This window comes from Pteronotus mesoamericanus, unplaced genomic scaffold, assembly GCF_021234165.1.
Source record: "Pteronotus mesoamericanus isolate MK-2021 breed Mesoamerican mustached bat unplaced genomic scaffold, CSHL_Meso_final contig_90, whole genome shotgun sequence".
NCBI classification, from domain to species: Eukaryota; Metazoa; Chordata; class Mammalia; order Chiroptera; family Mormoopidae; genus Pteronotus; species Pteronotus mesoamericanus.
In genome coordinates, this window is record NW_026555277.1 from 40,439,797 (window position 1) to 40,454,415 (window position 14,619).

A 14,619-nucleotide genomic window follows, 5' to 3' on the forward strand; every position below is an offset into this window, starting at 1 on the left:
CCCCCACCATGTAACATTTATCAACACCTTGCACAATTAGTGTTGTTTTAAGGTCAGTTCATGAACCACTGCCCCAGTGTACTCAAGATTTCTGAGAAGAGTAATGAATCCCCCACCAAGAAAGGATAATCACAGCACAAATGGAAGGATAATTTGTCACTATTGGTGTCACAAACACAGTGCATTCTAACAGTATGCTCTACAGTTTATTAAAGAAATGACAAAGTAATCATGAGTGAGAGATTAATGCCAGTTTCAGTCACTCTTTCTCCTTCTAGGGGCCCATCCCCCAAGAGCCCTGAGCAGCAGAGAAAGTTAAGTGCTCAGCACATAATATACCTTATTATTGCTTAGGGTAAACTAGTATGAATTTTACACTAATGATAGCATTCTAAATCAAAACTGTCCTCACTCATTTGTTTTATGAACAAATAACCCTTTGACAAATACAACTATCTTTAAGCACAGCAAACAAAAATAAATTTTTTAAAGGTTTTTCTAAAACAAGAAAAACCTGCAAATCCAAATGGATAATCTTCCCAAGAGATTAACAGCAAATTTAAATTACAGAAAACACAGCTCTCATGCTTGAATCATTTATGAAGGAAGCTAATTAAATTCTGCTAGCAACTCTTTGGCATTTACTGCCAACGCACAAATTCATTGATAAGCAAATGACTACAAAAGAAAGATTTTGCAATAAAGCTCTTGTATTAATGTGTTTACTAAAGATTTGGTGGAAAGTCTTTTTGTGGATAGAGTACTTCAGTAATATGTCTAATTCTTAAAAGTTAGTTCCCCATTAATATCATCTGTGTATTCAAAGAACAAGAGATTTCTGGAATTCAAATACAAAATCTTTATCAACCTGACATAACTTGATCTATGTACACAAATGCTAATAAATAAGCATTCATCTGTTGATTAAAGTGAGTTATAATTTATGTCAAGGAATTATTAAAAGAGGAGGCATCTATTTACCCTATGGAACAAGATCAGCTAGTAAAACATATTAATAGGTTGAAGAAAAAATGGTCCCTATTCACAAGAATGCTGTTAAAAAATTAAAATAAAATAAATTCACATTTTGGTACAAATTAAGTATTCATTATATTTCAGGGTTTTTTGGAAGTGGGTATAAACACTGTTACTGACTTGGCACTGTATCAAATATGTTTCTAATATTAGTACCCTTTCAAAGTCATTAGCTAAACTAAATATTTTGCTTCCATAGGCTCAAATGTCATCTTACTTTCATGTACTACAAACCAAAAAAGTCTTTGATCAATAGGTGAAAGTACCTCCTTCTAACAACATACTCCTTTATTGCATGTGTGACCAAGTTATTCTTAGCCATTCATTAGAGGTTAAATTATACTGAATTTTAAAGTGGTATTACGGTTGATACCAATAATATAGTAGTTGAGAGGGTGGACTCCTGGATTTAAATCCCAGATGAGCCCTCTTTTCTTTGTGACCTGTGGTAAGTTAACTTCATTTGGCCTCAGTTTCTTCATCTGTAAAGTGACAATAATAATCATATTCTATTTCATACAGTTGTTGTGAGAATTAAGTATGTTCATATATGTAGAAGGTTTGGACAATAAATCTTACTAGCTTAGCAGAAAAAAATTAAGAGCTATTTAAAAAATATATTTGTAAAGGATAATCAGAATTTTAAAATTATGTTTAATAAATTATAAGATAAAAGCTTCCCAGGCTGTCCAGAATCATGTAACATTTATTTAATGAATAGTCATTTACAATCCATGAATAGGAATTAAAATTCCTTTTTTTCCAGGAATCTGTCAGAATATATTTTCTTGTGTCATTTCTTTTTTCCCATTAGCCAAGACTATGTGTATGCATGTGCATACCAAAATATACGTATAAAAACATATATAACTCTACATAGACATCTGCTCAAAAATTCTTTAAAATTAATAAAATTTAAAAACTCAATCAAAATAATTTGATCAAATGAGATAAATTGCTGCCAATTCTAACTTTAAGATTCTTCTGAAAAAGATAATCACAGAGATTTCTCCACACCCCTGAGTCAAAAAAATCAATTTTACTTAATACCCTGAACTTTGTATTTATATGTAAGATTTTCCCATATGCCTGTTTTCACTTAAAATAATAAGCACCAATAAGCATTTTCCCACATACCCCTTAATGATTACCTTAGGTAAGATTAGAATCTTACCTAATCGTTGAATTCAACTAACAGTTGAATGAGCCAAGATGTGAACCTTGGTCTAACAATATAGGTCAAGTTCTGAATCATTATTTTATGCTGCTTCTTAAACTGATTTACTTGACTGAAAATAAGATTTAGTATTTGTACTATATTATACTACAGTTACAATTAAGTACTCAAATGTTCTGATATAAAAATTTCTCACAGAGCATACTAAACAAAATTAGAACTTACAAAAGGTGTATGATTAATACTATTTCAGAGTGATAGCTTACTTGGCAACCATTACCCACCATCTATTGTGAAAATTATCAGTTTAGAAAAATCAATTGTTGTATCAGAATATATGTAGAATTGATATATGATATTTGTGAGATAAATTAATGTCTAGTTAAAAACATTAGCAGATGAAAAGGTTCATATATATATTGCTAATGGTTATTGTCCTTTCTCTCAACTTTCCACTTTGCTAAACTTCATTTTACTATAGGCTCCCTCCGTGATAGTATAGCCTTTAATTTCCTGGGAATTGTCCTTGGTTCTGAACCAAGTCATTCATTACTGATATCAGAAGGCTTTGCTCCAAATGCCCTGCTCATCTGCAGTGTAATTCAGACTGTAATTTCACAGGCTGCTGCTTCACCTGTAGGGGTGCCATCTGGAAGAGAATTATACTGGGTATTTTCTCCCATGATGCTCATGGGGCAATCTTCTTTCCAGACCGACATTTACTTTTTAAAATTAAAATGTGCATTTACACTTCAAAAACTAATTACTAAAAAAGGAACATGTTGATTAAATCTGGAACTAGAATATTAACATTATTCACTGAAATAAGAACCTTATTTGCCAGCTCATATCTTCTTGGAATTAATGATAAACAAAATTTGTGATACCTTCAGAATAAAGTGCTTCTGTTATCTATTTTTTTTTTCAATTCAAGTAACTGAGTTACTCATACACCCTTCGGTGGAATTAACTATTTAAAAGTGAAGGAAGGGCCCTGGCTAGGTAGCTCAGTTGGCTACAGCATCATCCTGATATGCCAGGGTTACGGGTTCGATCCCCAGTCAGAGCACATACAAGAAGCAACCAATAAATGTGTAAATAAGTGGAATGACAAATCGATGTTTCTCCCTCTCTCTCTCTAAAAGTCGCAAATAAATAAATAAAAGAGTAAGGCAAGGGAGAAGCACAGATAAAATGAACAATCTGTGGACAGTCTAGTAACAAATAGTCAAAAATCTAGATTTAAAAATAAAAATAAAAGATTATTTCCAACAAATAAACAAGCCTACAATATCCAATCCCTAATACTTCATATGTTTCTGAAGTATAATCAGCACCTGACATTTTTTCCAATACTACCCTAAATTCTATAAGATTTACTGTAGACAGAATTTTATTCAATGTATCCAGTGTTATTAGGATTACTAGTCATTTGTTAATGAAAAACAATATACTTTAAGTAAAAACATATAAATGTAAATTTGTTTACCAATATTCTTTGAGGATGGATCCATTTATTGGAATCTTCACTATCTTCCTTGCATAAACCACACTCAAAATGAATTGTAAATAATATCCAGTTTCAGTTATTTTAAAATAGAAAAAGACATTATCTGTTGTCACCCCCAATAAATTCAATTAAATGTAAAAAAATTAAATTAAAAAATAGAAAAAATCTACAGGCATTTGCCAGGTAGAGTCCCTGAATTCTATAATTCTCAACCTCCCACTCCTACCTAGTATTTCATAATTTGTCTTGCTACTTTATTCAACATTTTTCTTACAATCTTGTTCAATACTTATGTTAATATTAATTGATTTCACATAAATTAGCAAGCAAACGATGCAATAAGCTCTTGGTAAACACATAACCCATGTGTTAGGAACAGAACAGGAGCAACACAATGAGGGTAACATATTAGTTTTAAATGTCCGGTAGCCACAGGAATCTAGCAGGTATTACACAAAATGAATGCACAACATCAACTTCGTAAATTAAATGCAAATTGGTTAAGGAAGCTTCAATTTCATATCCATGTGACAAAATGTAGTCATGATGCCACCTTTAAGAAAAATTTTCCTTGATGCCCAAGATTAGGTCAGGTGGCCTTTATAATACCATCTAAGTTGGAAGCTGAGTTATTAACAATGCACAGAAATGAGATCAATAAAGCAGGATTTCTCAATCCTGGCACTGCTGACATTTTGGGCCATATAATACTTCACTGCAGGGGCTGTTCTGTCCACTTTAAGATGCTTAGCAGCATCCCTGGCTTTACCTACTAGAGGCCAGAAGTACTCCCCTCCTGTCCCTATTCTCTCCTTCCCCTGCTATAACCTAAAATGTCTGCAGACACTTCCTACTGCCCAAATAACCCCTGGGGGCAAAATTCAACACCCTTGTTCCATGCAGAACCACTGCTCCAGAGATATCCAAAATGTAATTCAATAAGAATTTTTTCCCATCTACAGTGTTATTTGCTTAAATTGTATAGAACTTAAGGCTTTACAGAATGTATCTGATCTCGTCTGATCTCAGAAGATTTTATAGGATGTAAAGTAACCTCTATATATTTTACTATTATATTTATAATAACCTTAGATACTGAAAACCTGAACTGCAAAGTATTTTTAGTGATTTCCCCAGTCTATCACTTAACATTTTCATCTTAAAATGTGCTGATTACTAAGCACTTTATCACAAATATAGCAATGAATTTACATGAGAGTTTTAAAAGTAATTATGTAAAAAAATTATTGAAGGAAGATTTATATGACTAGTTATATAATATGTAATAATATGTAAACAGAACACACACTCATTTCTGTTTATAAATGCTTAGAATAGTACACAATTAATTAGAAAAACAATGAAGTAGACTAAAGGGCCAAAAATATTAACTGGGGAAAAAAATAATACCTTGGAATAATAAAGAGGCCAAACTTCATCAACAATACACAGCAATCCTAATGTGTGCACACCTAAAAACCACATAAAAATATCTGAAGCAAAAACTAACAGAATTGAAAATGTATATAACAAACATCTGTAAGAGCAGCTCCTTTTTCATTATTAGTTCACCTAATCACTATCTTCCATGCAAGAAGAATGAGAATAATGGTAATAACTATCACTTATTAGGTACCTATTGTGTGCTTGCTGCTGTCCTGCATGACTACTTCCTTTTCCTCTTCTCATACCTTACAACATACAATTCTTACTTTTCGGTGGCATAGCCTTGTGGAGAACATAACTCAGAACAAGAGCTAATTTCCTCTGCACACTTGAAAAACTTTTATTACTTTAAAAGTCTTTCCTCCACTAGATGGCACTCTCACTTAATCAACTAAAGATTGACAGTCAAACTGATCCTTTTTCTCAAACTGTGTAGCAAATTGTCCAATCAGCAAGTCTATTGGGGGAAAAAAAGAAAAGAAAAAAGTAATCATCTTAAGATCTTTCCAAATGCACCTGTGGGCCTTTTTCCAGACTCAGAGGATCAGTTTCAAGGATGAGGGGAGGAAATGAATGTGTTTTTCTAAAGCAATATTCTTAACCCCTACAATGGCTGAAAAAAGTCATTAATTATAACTAAATATTCTACTCCTAAAAACAGAACTAAATTGCCCTGGCTGGGTGGCTTAGTTAGGTGGAGTGTCGTCCCAAACCAAAAGGCTGCGGGTACAATCCCTGGTCAGGGCACATACCTAGGATGCAGGTTTGATCCCTGATTGGGGCGTGTACACGAAGTTATTGATTGATGTTTCTCTCTATTCTCTTCTCCCCCCACCTCCTACCCTTCTTCCCTCCCTCCCTCTCTCTGTAAAATCAATAAAAACATATCTTCAGGTGAGGATAAAAAGAAAATGTATTTATGATTCATGAAATGAAAAGAACCTTTAAGATAATAATAGCAAGCAAAGTTTTAAAAGAACCAAAGAGAATTCCTAAAAGTAAGTTTTAAAAAATTGAAATGAATGAGTTTAACAAATTATTAGAAATAACTTTAGAAAGAATTAGTAAACTGGTGGACTGAACTGAACAAATTATCCAGGGTGCAGCCCACAAAAGCTAAAACATTAAAAGCTATGAAGGAGGTTAAAAGGCATGGAGTATGATGAAATCTAATAAATACATAAGGGCAATTATTGAGTGATTTATTAAATAAGATACAAACACTCAAACAATAAAGGGAGTTTGATAAATCTGATATATTAAAAATTAAGAATGTCTATTCATCAAATCACACCAAAAAATAATGAAATGACAAACACAACTGCTAAAGAATTATCTATCAAGACAAGTTAGGTTATCTCGAATCAGTAACACCCAAATTACCACTTAAAACAAACAAACAAACTAAGATTTATTTCTGGTATTATAGGTTGAGAAGAGGCATTGCTTATTATAATTGCTCAGGGAGTCAGGCAAGCCATAGGACCACATCTAACTTCAAAGGGAACACAATAAATTCTATTATGTGCCCAGAAACAGGGAAAAGCAGAAGACATGAGAAGAGCCCTAATAACAGATTAGAAACTAGAATAGGAAACTCTTTCAGAAAAATAAGAGAAACGAGGTAATTTGCTAAAACATATTTTATTTTCACTAGTCATCAGTACTTTCCATTAACAGGAAAACTGTTTCTGCCAAAAAATAAACTAGTAAAAAATAAGACCACAGAAATAGAAATAAAGACATTAAAATAATGATAATCTTTGTCATCAAAAGAACATTTTTACAGTTAATTTTATATAGTCATATAATTTATTTGAATTTTAAATTTTGGTTACTTTTATTTTTATTTATTGCTTTTTCAAACAAGAAATGCGGCAGTGAAAAGATACCTTTTGCTCTAATGGAACAAAAAAGGAATGAGAAATGCAAGAAAAAAAAGGCAGGATGCATAGAGTTGAGGAGTGCTGTATTTTGCCGTGTACAATGCACACACACATGTTTTGTGTGCGTTATATGCGGGATTATTATACCCACGTTATGTTAGCCATAATACCTAAAAAATTTGGGCAAAGAAATGCGAATTGTAAACAGCAAGACACAGTATGTCTTATATTCCTTATCTTGAACCACTAGACATGAGTTTATTTCAGAAAATATTTTAAGTAAACAAAACAACACATACTAAATATGCACAATTTTCAATTTTTTAAAATACTCACCCAAGGAAATGCTTATTGATTTTACAGAGAGGGAAAAGAAGAGAGCGAGGGAGAGAAACATCTATGTGAGAAAGAAAAATGATTGGTTGCCTCTCATATGCGCCCTGACTGGGGACCAAACCTGCATCCTAGGCATGTGACCAACCAGGAACTGAAACCACAACCTTTCGGTTTATGAGATGACGCTCCAACCAACTGAGTCACATGGCCAGGGCCTGTACAATTTTATATTTATATAGCTTAAAATTTTCAGAGTAATATATACAAGGGAGGAAAAATACAAGTTTTTAAAAATCCTTAAATTCAGGTCACAAGCATAATACTTGTCAAAGAGAGGAAATGCAAAAATACACCTATACAACTGAAAATCTGTGTTGTTAATAAATCTCCTATACTCTTCCTGATTCTAAGATTATTTCAGTTTATCTAAGTTACCAGGCTACTTATATAATTATTATTATATCATTTAAGGCAAGAAAGCAGATGAGGAAAGTGCAACTATCTTCATAACAGTTGACTCAAATGTCTGGCTTCACTGCCAACCAAACTAAATATGGTAAAAACATTTCAACATCCACTCGTTTAAAATGTGACCTGTGGCAGCTTCATAAGTTTGTGGATTGTTGATAAGCCAAATCACAAGCCATGTTTCCTGAGTGATACAGGCTATAAAATTCTATTTAACAATTATAAAGAATATTAAATATGAACAAAGGACACCCCATTATAATGGTTATAGGTATATGCATGCATGCACATTACACAAATACATCTGTGCCAGGGAAGATGGGATGGAAAAAGTTAATTCCTAAGTTTTAATGACAAATCCAAGAATATTTGAGTAACAAGAAAATTTGAAGTCATTTCTGAAGCAAACCTAGATAGAAAAATTACAACAAGAGATTTTAGGCAACTTGAATTTATATCATGAGTGACTATGAAACATGAAGTTCACTTAATATGTAATTCTGCTGACGGTCCTGATGAGAGAAAATAACACAGGTGAAAAAAGAATCATCTCTGGCCATTGGTATCATATAATTTCAGGATCTTATCTGTGTATTTCTAAGACGTCAAGCTGAAAACATAGATGGAAAACAGCAATACCAAGTGAGTGAACCTGGCTTAACTGAACAAGAATTAAGGATGCTTACTTTTTTATTAGGCCACCAAAAATAAAAAACCCTAAAGAATAGATCCATTGAAATGTGAAAAATGAGAAGAGGTACTCATAGGTATAAATATTAACATCCTATAGAGATTACAGTGTTTCTATTTAACTGATAACAATTTTATCAAATAGAAGTTCTATTCAATAAAAATGAAAATGTAAAATTAAAGGTAAGCCTAAATCTGGATATTCATAAATCTAGGAGGCAAGTGATAGTTTATTAAACGATAATAACATAAATGATTGGGCTTTTAAAATTACATTCTTATCTAAGATCTTCCAAAATAAAGGCAAAGTTCATTAACAACTATAGACAGGAAACATATCTGTATGACACCATGGGACAATTAGTGGACCACAGAAAAAGAAAAGATGTGTTTCTCTGCAATATATGATGCCTACATTGCTATTCTAGATTACAAGTACATTAAACATCTGTGTCCAATTCTGCGGGGCATATTTTTTATTTGTCCTTCCTTGTTGAAATTACTCTTGAAAAGAGGAAAAAAATATGTATGATATAGCTTAAAATTGGGTTATTCTAGATTGTTGTATCATTACTGCTATATGTAAAAAAAAAATCTTTCAAAGACAGAGGATTCTATACGATATACTTTAATTTTAAAATGCTGGTATGTGAAAATGTGGCTTTATAATAGTTATTTATCACTTGCACATTGTTTCAGCCAAAATAGAAATCTCTGAAAATCTTTGGATATATTTTATAAACCATATCTGCTCCTTGTTTAATTATGTAATTTGAGTTTTTCATCTTTTCAGCTTAGAAATCCCAGTGGAAGTACCAAAAGTAAGGAGGACACCTACATGACTTAGAAGATATTATAAATGATATTGCCATACCACAAAGACAACTTAAAACTTTTTAGCACAAGACTACTTAAAAGCTTAAATGCAAATTTCATTAGAGAAACAAGACCATCCAGAATTCATTGCCTTAGAATAACTGCCATAAACTACAGTGTCTAAAGCTCCACCTAACGCATTTAACACAGTCTGCTAGACTTAATTTCACTGATGCTTAAAAGGCAGACAGTAAGATAGTACAAACTCTTTAGTTATACCTTTGTGAAGAGCCTCAGCAATCCTGAGGAAGAACAAAGTAGGAGGGATCACAATGCTGATAGCAAACTAGGCTACAAGGCTACTGTAATCAAAACAGTTTGGCACTGGCATAAAAACAGACACATAGGTCAATGGAACAGAACTGAGAGCCCAGGAATAAATCCATGTCTCTATGGTCAATTAATATTTGACAAAGGGGGCATGAGCATACAATTGAGTAAAAATAGCCTCTCCAATAAATGGTAGAACTAACTGGTGCATGCAAAAAAAAAAAAAAAAATTAAACTAAACCACCAACTTATACTATACACCAGAATAAACTCTAAATAGTATAAACTATTTTAAATGGCTGCCAAGTAAATACCTCAAATACCCTTTCTCCAAAGCACCTTTCTGTAGTCCTAAAAGAGATGTTGGATTTTTAATCATACGGAACTAAATTCATACCTTCTCACTGAATTCATAATGGAAATCAGAGTGCTAATACAAATTCTTTGGTATTAGAATAATGGCATTATGAGTAAGAATTGTTAAAAGCCAACCCTAGCCTTAAAAAAATCAACACACTGTGTCATGTACAAATGAGTAACAATGACGATTGTCACAGGCTCCAGACTGGAAGTTAACACTACGTTAAATTTGAACATTTCAAAAACTCCCTGATATCCCAGCTATTTTGCTAGAATTATTACTGTTTATTCAAAATTTATAATTATAAAGCAAACTTATTATTTTCAATTTTTTAAAAAAATTCCCTTAATGAAAATATATGTATCAAATACAGTTTAAAAAAAGCTTAAAACTTTCCAAATGATTAAAAATTTGTCTATTTAGAAATACTATCCATTTTGTCTTCATTGAATCGGCATATCAATAAGTCAAATAAGGTGTCAAATATCATTAATTTTAGTTTACATACATTTAAAAATAAGTATTTTGCTTTGACTTGTGATTTCAAAAGTAAATTATAAAGCTACACAGTGTACCTTAAGTTTATTGTTTTAACAATGCCAATAAATTCTACTTTATGTGATAAAAGACACTGAAAACACGGCCTAAGAGATCAAAAAGATAGGACATTCAGTATGCTAGCAATAAAAGTAACATCATGTTAAATTTTTTAAAGTTAATTTATTTATTTTTAGAGAGAAGGGAAGGGAGGGAGGGAGAAAGAGAGGGAGAGGAACATCGATTAATAGGTTGCCTCTTGCCCACCCCTAAACAGGGACCTGGCCAACAACCCAGGCATGTGCCCTGACTGGCAATCCAACGTATGACCTTTGGTTCGTCGTTTGCAGGACAATGCTCAACACACTGAGCCACAGACAGGGCAACATCATGTTAATTTTGACAAAACAAACCTAGTAAGTCCTTACTAGTCTTTGGAGGCTTTTAAGCAAACTTAGGTCTCTAAGTTTTAAGAAAACAGAAAAATAATAGAGTAATATAGAGACCTAAATAGAAAATAGAAAAATAATATAGTAATTCTTTCTTATGACTTCAAAAGTAAAAAAAGTTAATTTATCTTCTTTTTAAAAAGACTATAAATGACTGGTAAATAGGTGCTATTTCAGAATCAAGTACCATAGAAAAATTGTAGCTGTTTTTAAAATATGCCACCATTCTGCCATTTATTAAACACAATTAAGTACAGAAAAAACTGCTATTTTATTGTTTTTTTAAACCAATAAAAGTAGTTTTTTAATACAAATACTTACCATCCACTCAGATATAATAACATCCACTTTTTCTACAGGAAGACGAACTTCTTCAATCTTTCCTTTAATTAGTATGATAGTATCTTCAAGTTTATTTAGCCTAAAAGTTACCATAATGAATAAAATTAGTATGTTAAACAGATTTTGAAAACTACATAATTACATAGTTTCAAGTCAAATTACATAATTTCTTGACAACTGTTCAAATTATTTTGTGGAACTGAAAGTATATTCAAAGTTTATTTCCTGGACATATAATTACTTTTTTGGTCACTTCATTAATGTCTAAATCTTTTGCCCATTTTAAAAATCAAATCAGTTATAACATTATTGATATTTAAGAATTCTTTATATGGTCTGGATAAAACCCTTGTCAGATTTATGGATAGTGAGTATTGTCTATCATACTGTGCCTTTCTCATTTTTTTAATGTTAAGTTTTGAAGAGCCAAAGTTTTAGATTTTGATAAAGACTAATATTTTTTTCTTTTGCGTTCATGCCTTTGGTGACATATTTAAGAAATGCTTTCCTACATCAAATATTTGCCACTATGTTTTCTTTTAATTTCCATTTTGAGTTAATTTTTCCATATTGTATCATGTTCATTTTTTCCCTTATCAATACCTACTGATACTAACACTGGTGTTGAAAAACTTGTTTAGAAAAACTATCACAAATAATAGTTTCAACTTTGTTGAAAAATTATCACTAACTCAGAATTACTTTGGTATCTTTGTCAAAAACCAACTAACCACTTATGCATAGTTTTATTTCTGGACTTTCAATTCTATTTCAAAATTTAGATGTATATCCCATGCCAATGCAACGCTTTCTTGATTGTTATAACTTTAAATTAAGTCACAAGGTCTGACAGTATAAGTCCTTCAACTTTATTCTTCTTTTAAAAAATTCTGGGGTGGAGGGATTGAGCAAAAAGGAAAAAGGACTCATGGACACAGACAACAGTGTGGTGATTGCAGGGGTCAGGGAGGTATAAGGGGACTAAATCGTAATGGAAAAAATACAATAAAGATTAAATTTAAAAACTAAAATATTCTTTTAACTATTCTAGGTCATTTGTGTTTCCATATGAATATTAAGGTCCGCTCTCAGTAACTTTCTGCACAGTTCATGTCTTAGATATATTTTGTTAAATTTATCCCTAAATGTTTAATGATTTTGGTTGCACTGAAAATGCTAATTTTCCAAAGTTTCAATTTCTAATGGTTTGTACCTACTAATACAAGTATGATTGATTTTCATATTTTGACCTTGAATCCCATACTATCATAAAGGTTTTAGTTTTAGCACAGTTTCAATTGCTACTTTATAGATTCTTAGGATTTTACATGTACATGATCTTATCCTCTGAGAGTAATGACAGTTTTACTTCTTTCAAATCTGTCTTTTATTTCCTTTTCTTAGTTTATTGTACTTGTTAGATCCCCAAAACATTGTTGAATAGAACTGGTGAGACTGGACATCCCTTGTTTTATTCTCAGTTATAGGAGGAAAACATTCATTAACTAATATGAAACAGGGCAATCCCTGTAGGTTTTTGTAGCTGTACTTTATCAGGTGAGAAAATGTCCTTCTTTCCCAGTTGATGGGTTTTTCTCATGAATGAGTTTGAAGTACTCCTCCTATTCATTCTATAGCTACTTGTTCCATCAATTATTGACAAAGGAGTGCTGATATCTCCTGACACGATTAAAATTTTGTCTATTTCCCCTGTAATTTGTCAGTTTTTGCTTCATGTAGTCTGAAGACTTTATTCATTGATATAAGTATAGTATTATATATTCTTGATTATTTGGTCTTTTGATCATTATAAAATGTCCTTCTTTACTCTTGATAAGTTTTACAATGTTTCCTTTGTTTGATATTTATATAGCCACTCCAACTCTTTCAATGATTTGTGCTTACATAACACCTTTTTCCATCCTTTTACTTCTAACCTATGTAATTTTATATTTAAACTAGATTTTTTAAAGGCAGAAAATAGTTAGGTCTTACTTTTTATAGTCTGATAACCTCTGTCTTTTTACCAAGGACTAGAAAATTATGGCCTGGCAGCCTGTGCCCCAGCATTGTATAGCCCACAGGTTGTTAAGAAAGAAGAATAAAAAGAAGTATTAACAGAGAAGTAACAGAGACCACACATGTCCCACAAAGCTTCAAACATTTACTATGTTATCATTACAATATTTACTGGCCATTTACAGAACGGTTTTGCCAACCCCTGTTTTAGAACACTGTAGAAGCATAGCTAAGGTAAGGAATACAGTGAGAAGGTCTAATATGGAACCAAATTGGGTCACACAGAAAAAGAAACAACTAAAAAGGGCAGAAAAAATATTGGAGATAAAGAACGAGAATTTTTTAGAACTGATATAAAGCATTATGCCACAGACAAAAGAAATATAATAAATCTCCAGAAGGCCAAATTTTTTTAAAAATCAAGGTATTACTGTAAAACTTCAGAAAATCAAAAACAAAGAGAACATATTCACAAAGGTAGATTACCTTCAATGAAATAACAATTATTCCAATCGGCAACTTCTTGACATCAACAATGGAAGTCAGAAGACAGTGGAACAATACTGTCAATGAACTAGAGTGGGGGTGGGCAAATTTTTTATTCAATTGCCAAATAATAAATATTGTAGACGTGTAGGCCATAAACCATCCTTTGCTGTGGATAATGCATATAATGTGCACCCACATTTTTCACCCAAACATTCAGGAAAAAAAAATCTTTCATTTTAATTTTTAATTCAATTATTTATTCATTTATATTTAGATACTTCTTTTTGTATTACAAAGGAATTTTTGCATTTATCTTTTAATATATTATGGTACAAGAAATTTTATGTAACCAATAACTACAGAACACAAGAACAGATACAAGGTATTTCAAGTACTACCCATGTAAAATGCGCATCCTTATTTTTCCCTCAAAAATTTGGGCAAAAAAATGCATATTATATATGGCAAAATAAGGTAGTTTCTGTTACAACTGTTCAATCACTATTGTTATAGGAAAGCAGCAATAGGCAACATGTAAACAAAAGGGCACTGCTGTGTTCCAACTTTATTTACAAAAGCAGGTGGTTGGTCCATGGCTAACGTTTAGTGACTCCTATATAACAGCAGTATCACCGCCAACCAAAAATTCCATATGCAAAGACAAATATCTCCAAGAATAAAGTTAAAATATATTTTAGAACCAACAAACACTATATTGTTTGACTACA

At 31.8% G+C, this 14,619-nt stretch overlaps 1 protein-coding gene across 1 annotated transcript in view; it reads right to left on the reverse strand.

The window, feature by feature from the left end:
- The window catches only part of PRMT3 (protein arginine methyltransferase 3), a 100,207-nt gene that overhangs the window by 53,852 nt on the left and 31,736 nt on the right, over positions 1 to 14,619 (reverse strand). The window contains exon 10 of the mRNA XM_054585998.1: positions 11,363 to 11,462. Within this exon, the coding sequence (XP_054441973.1) occupies positions 11,363 to 11,462 (100 nt within the window). The remainder of the gene's footprint in view (positions 1 to 11,362; positions 11,463 to 14,619) is intronic.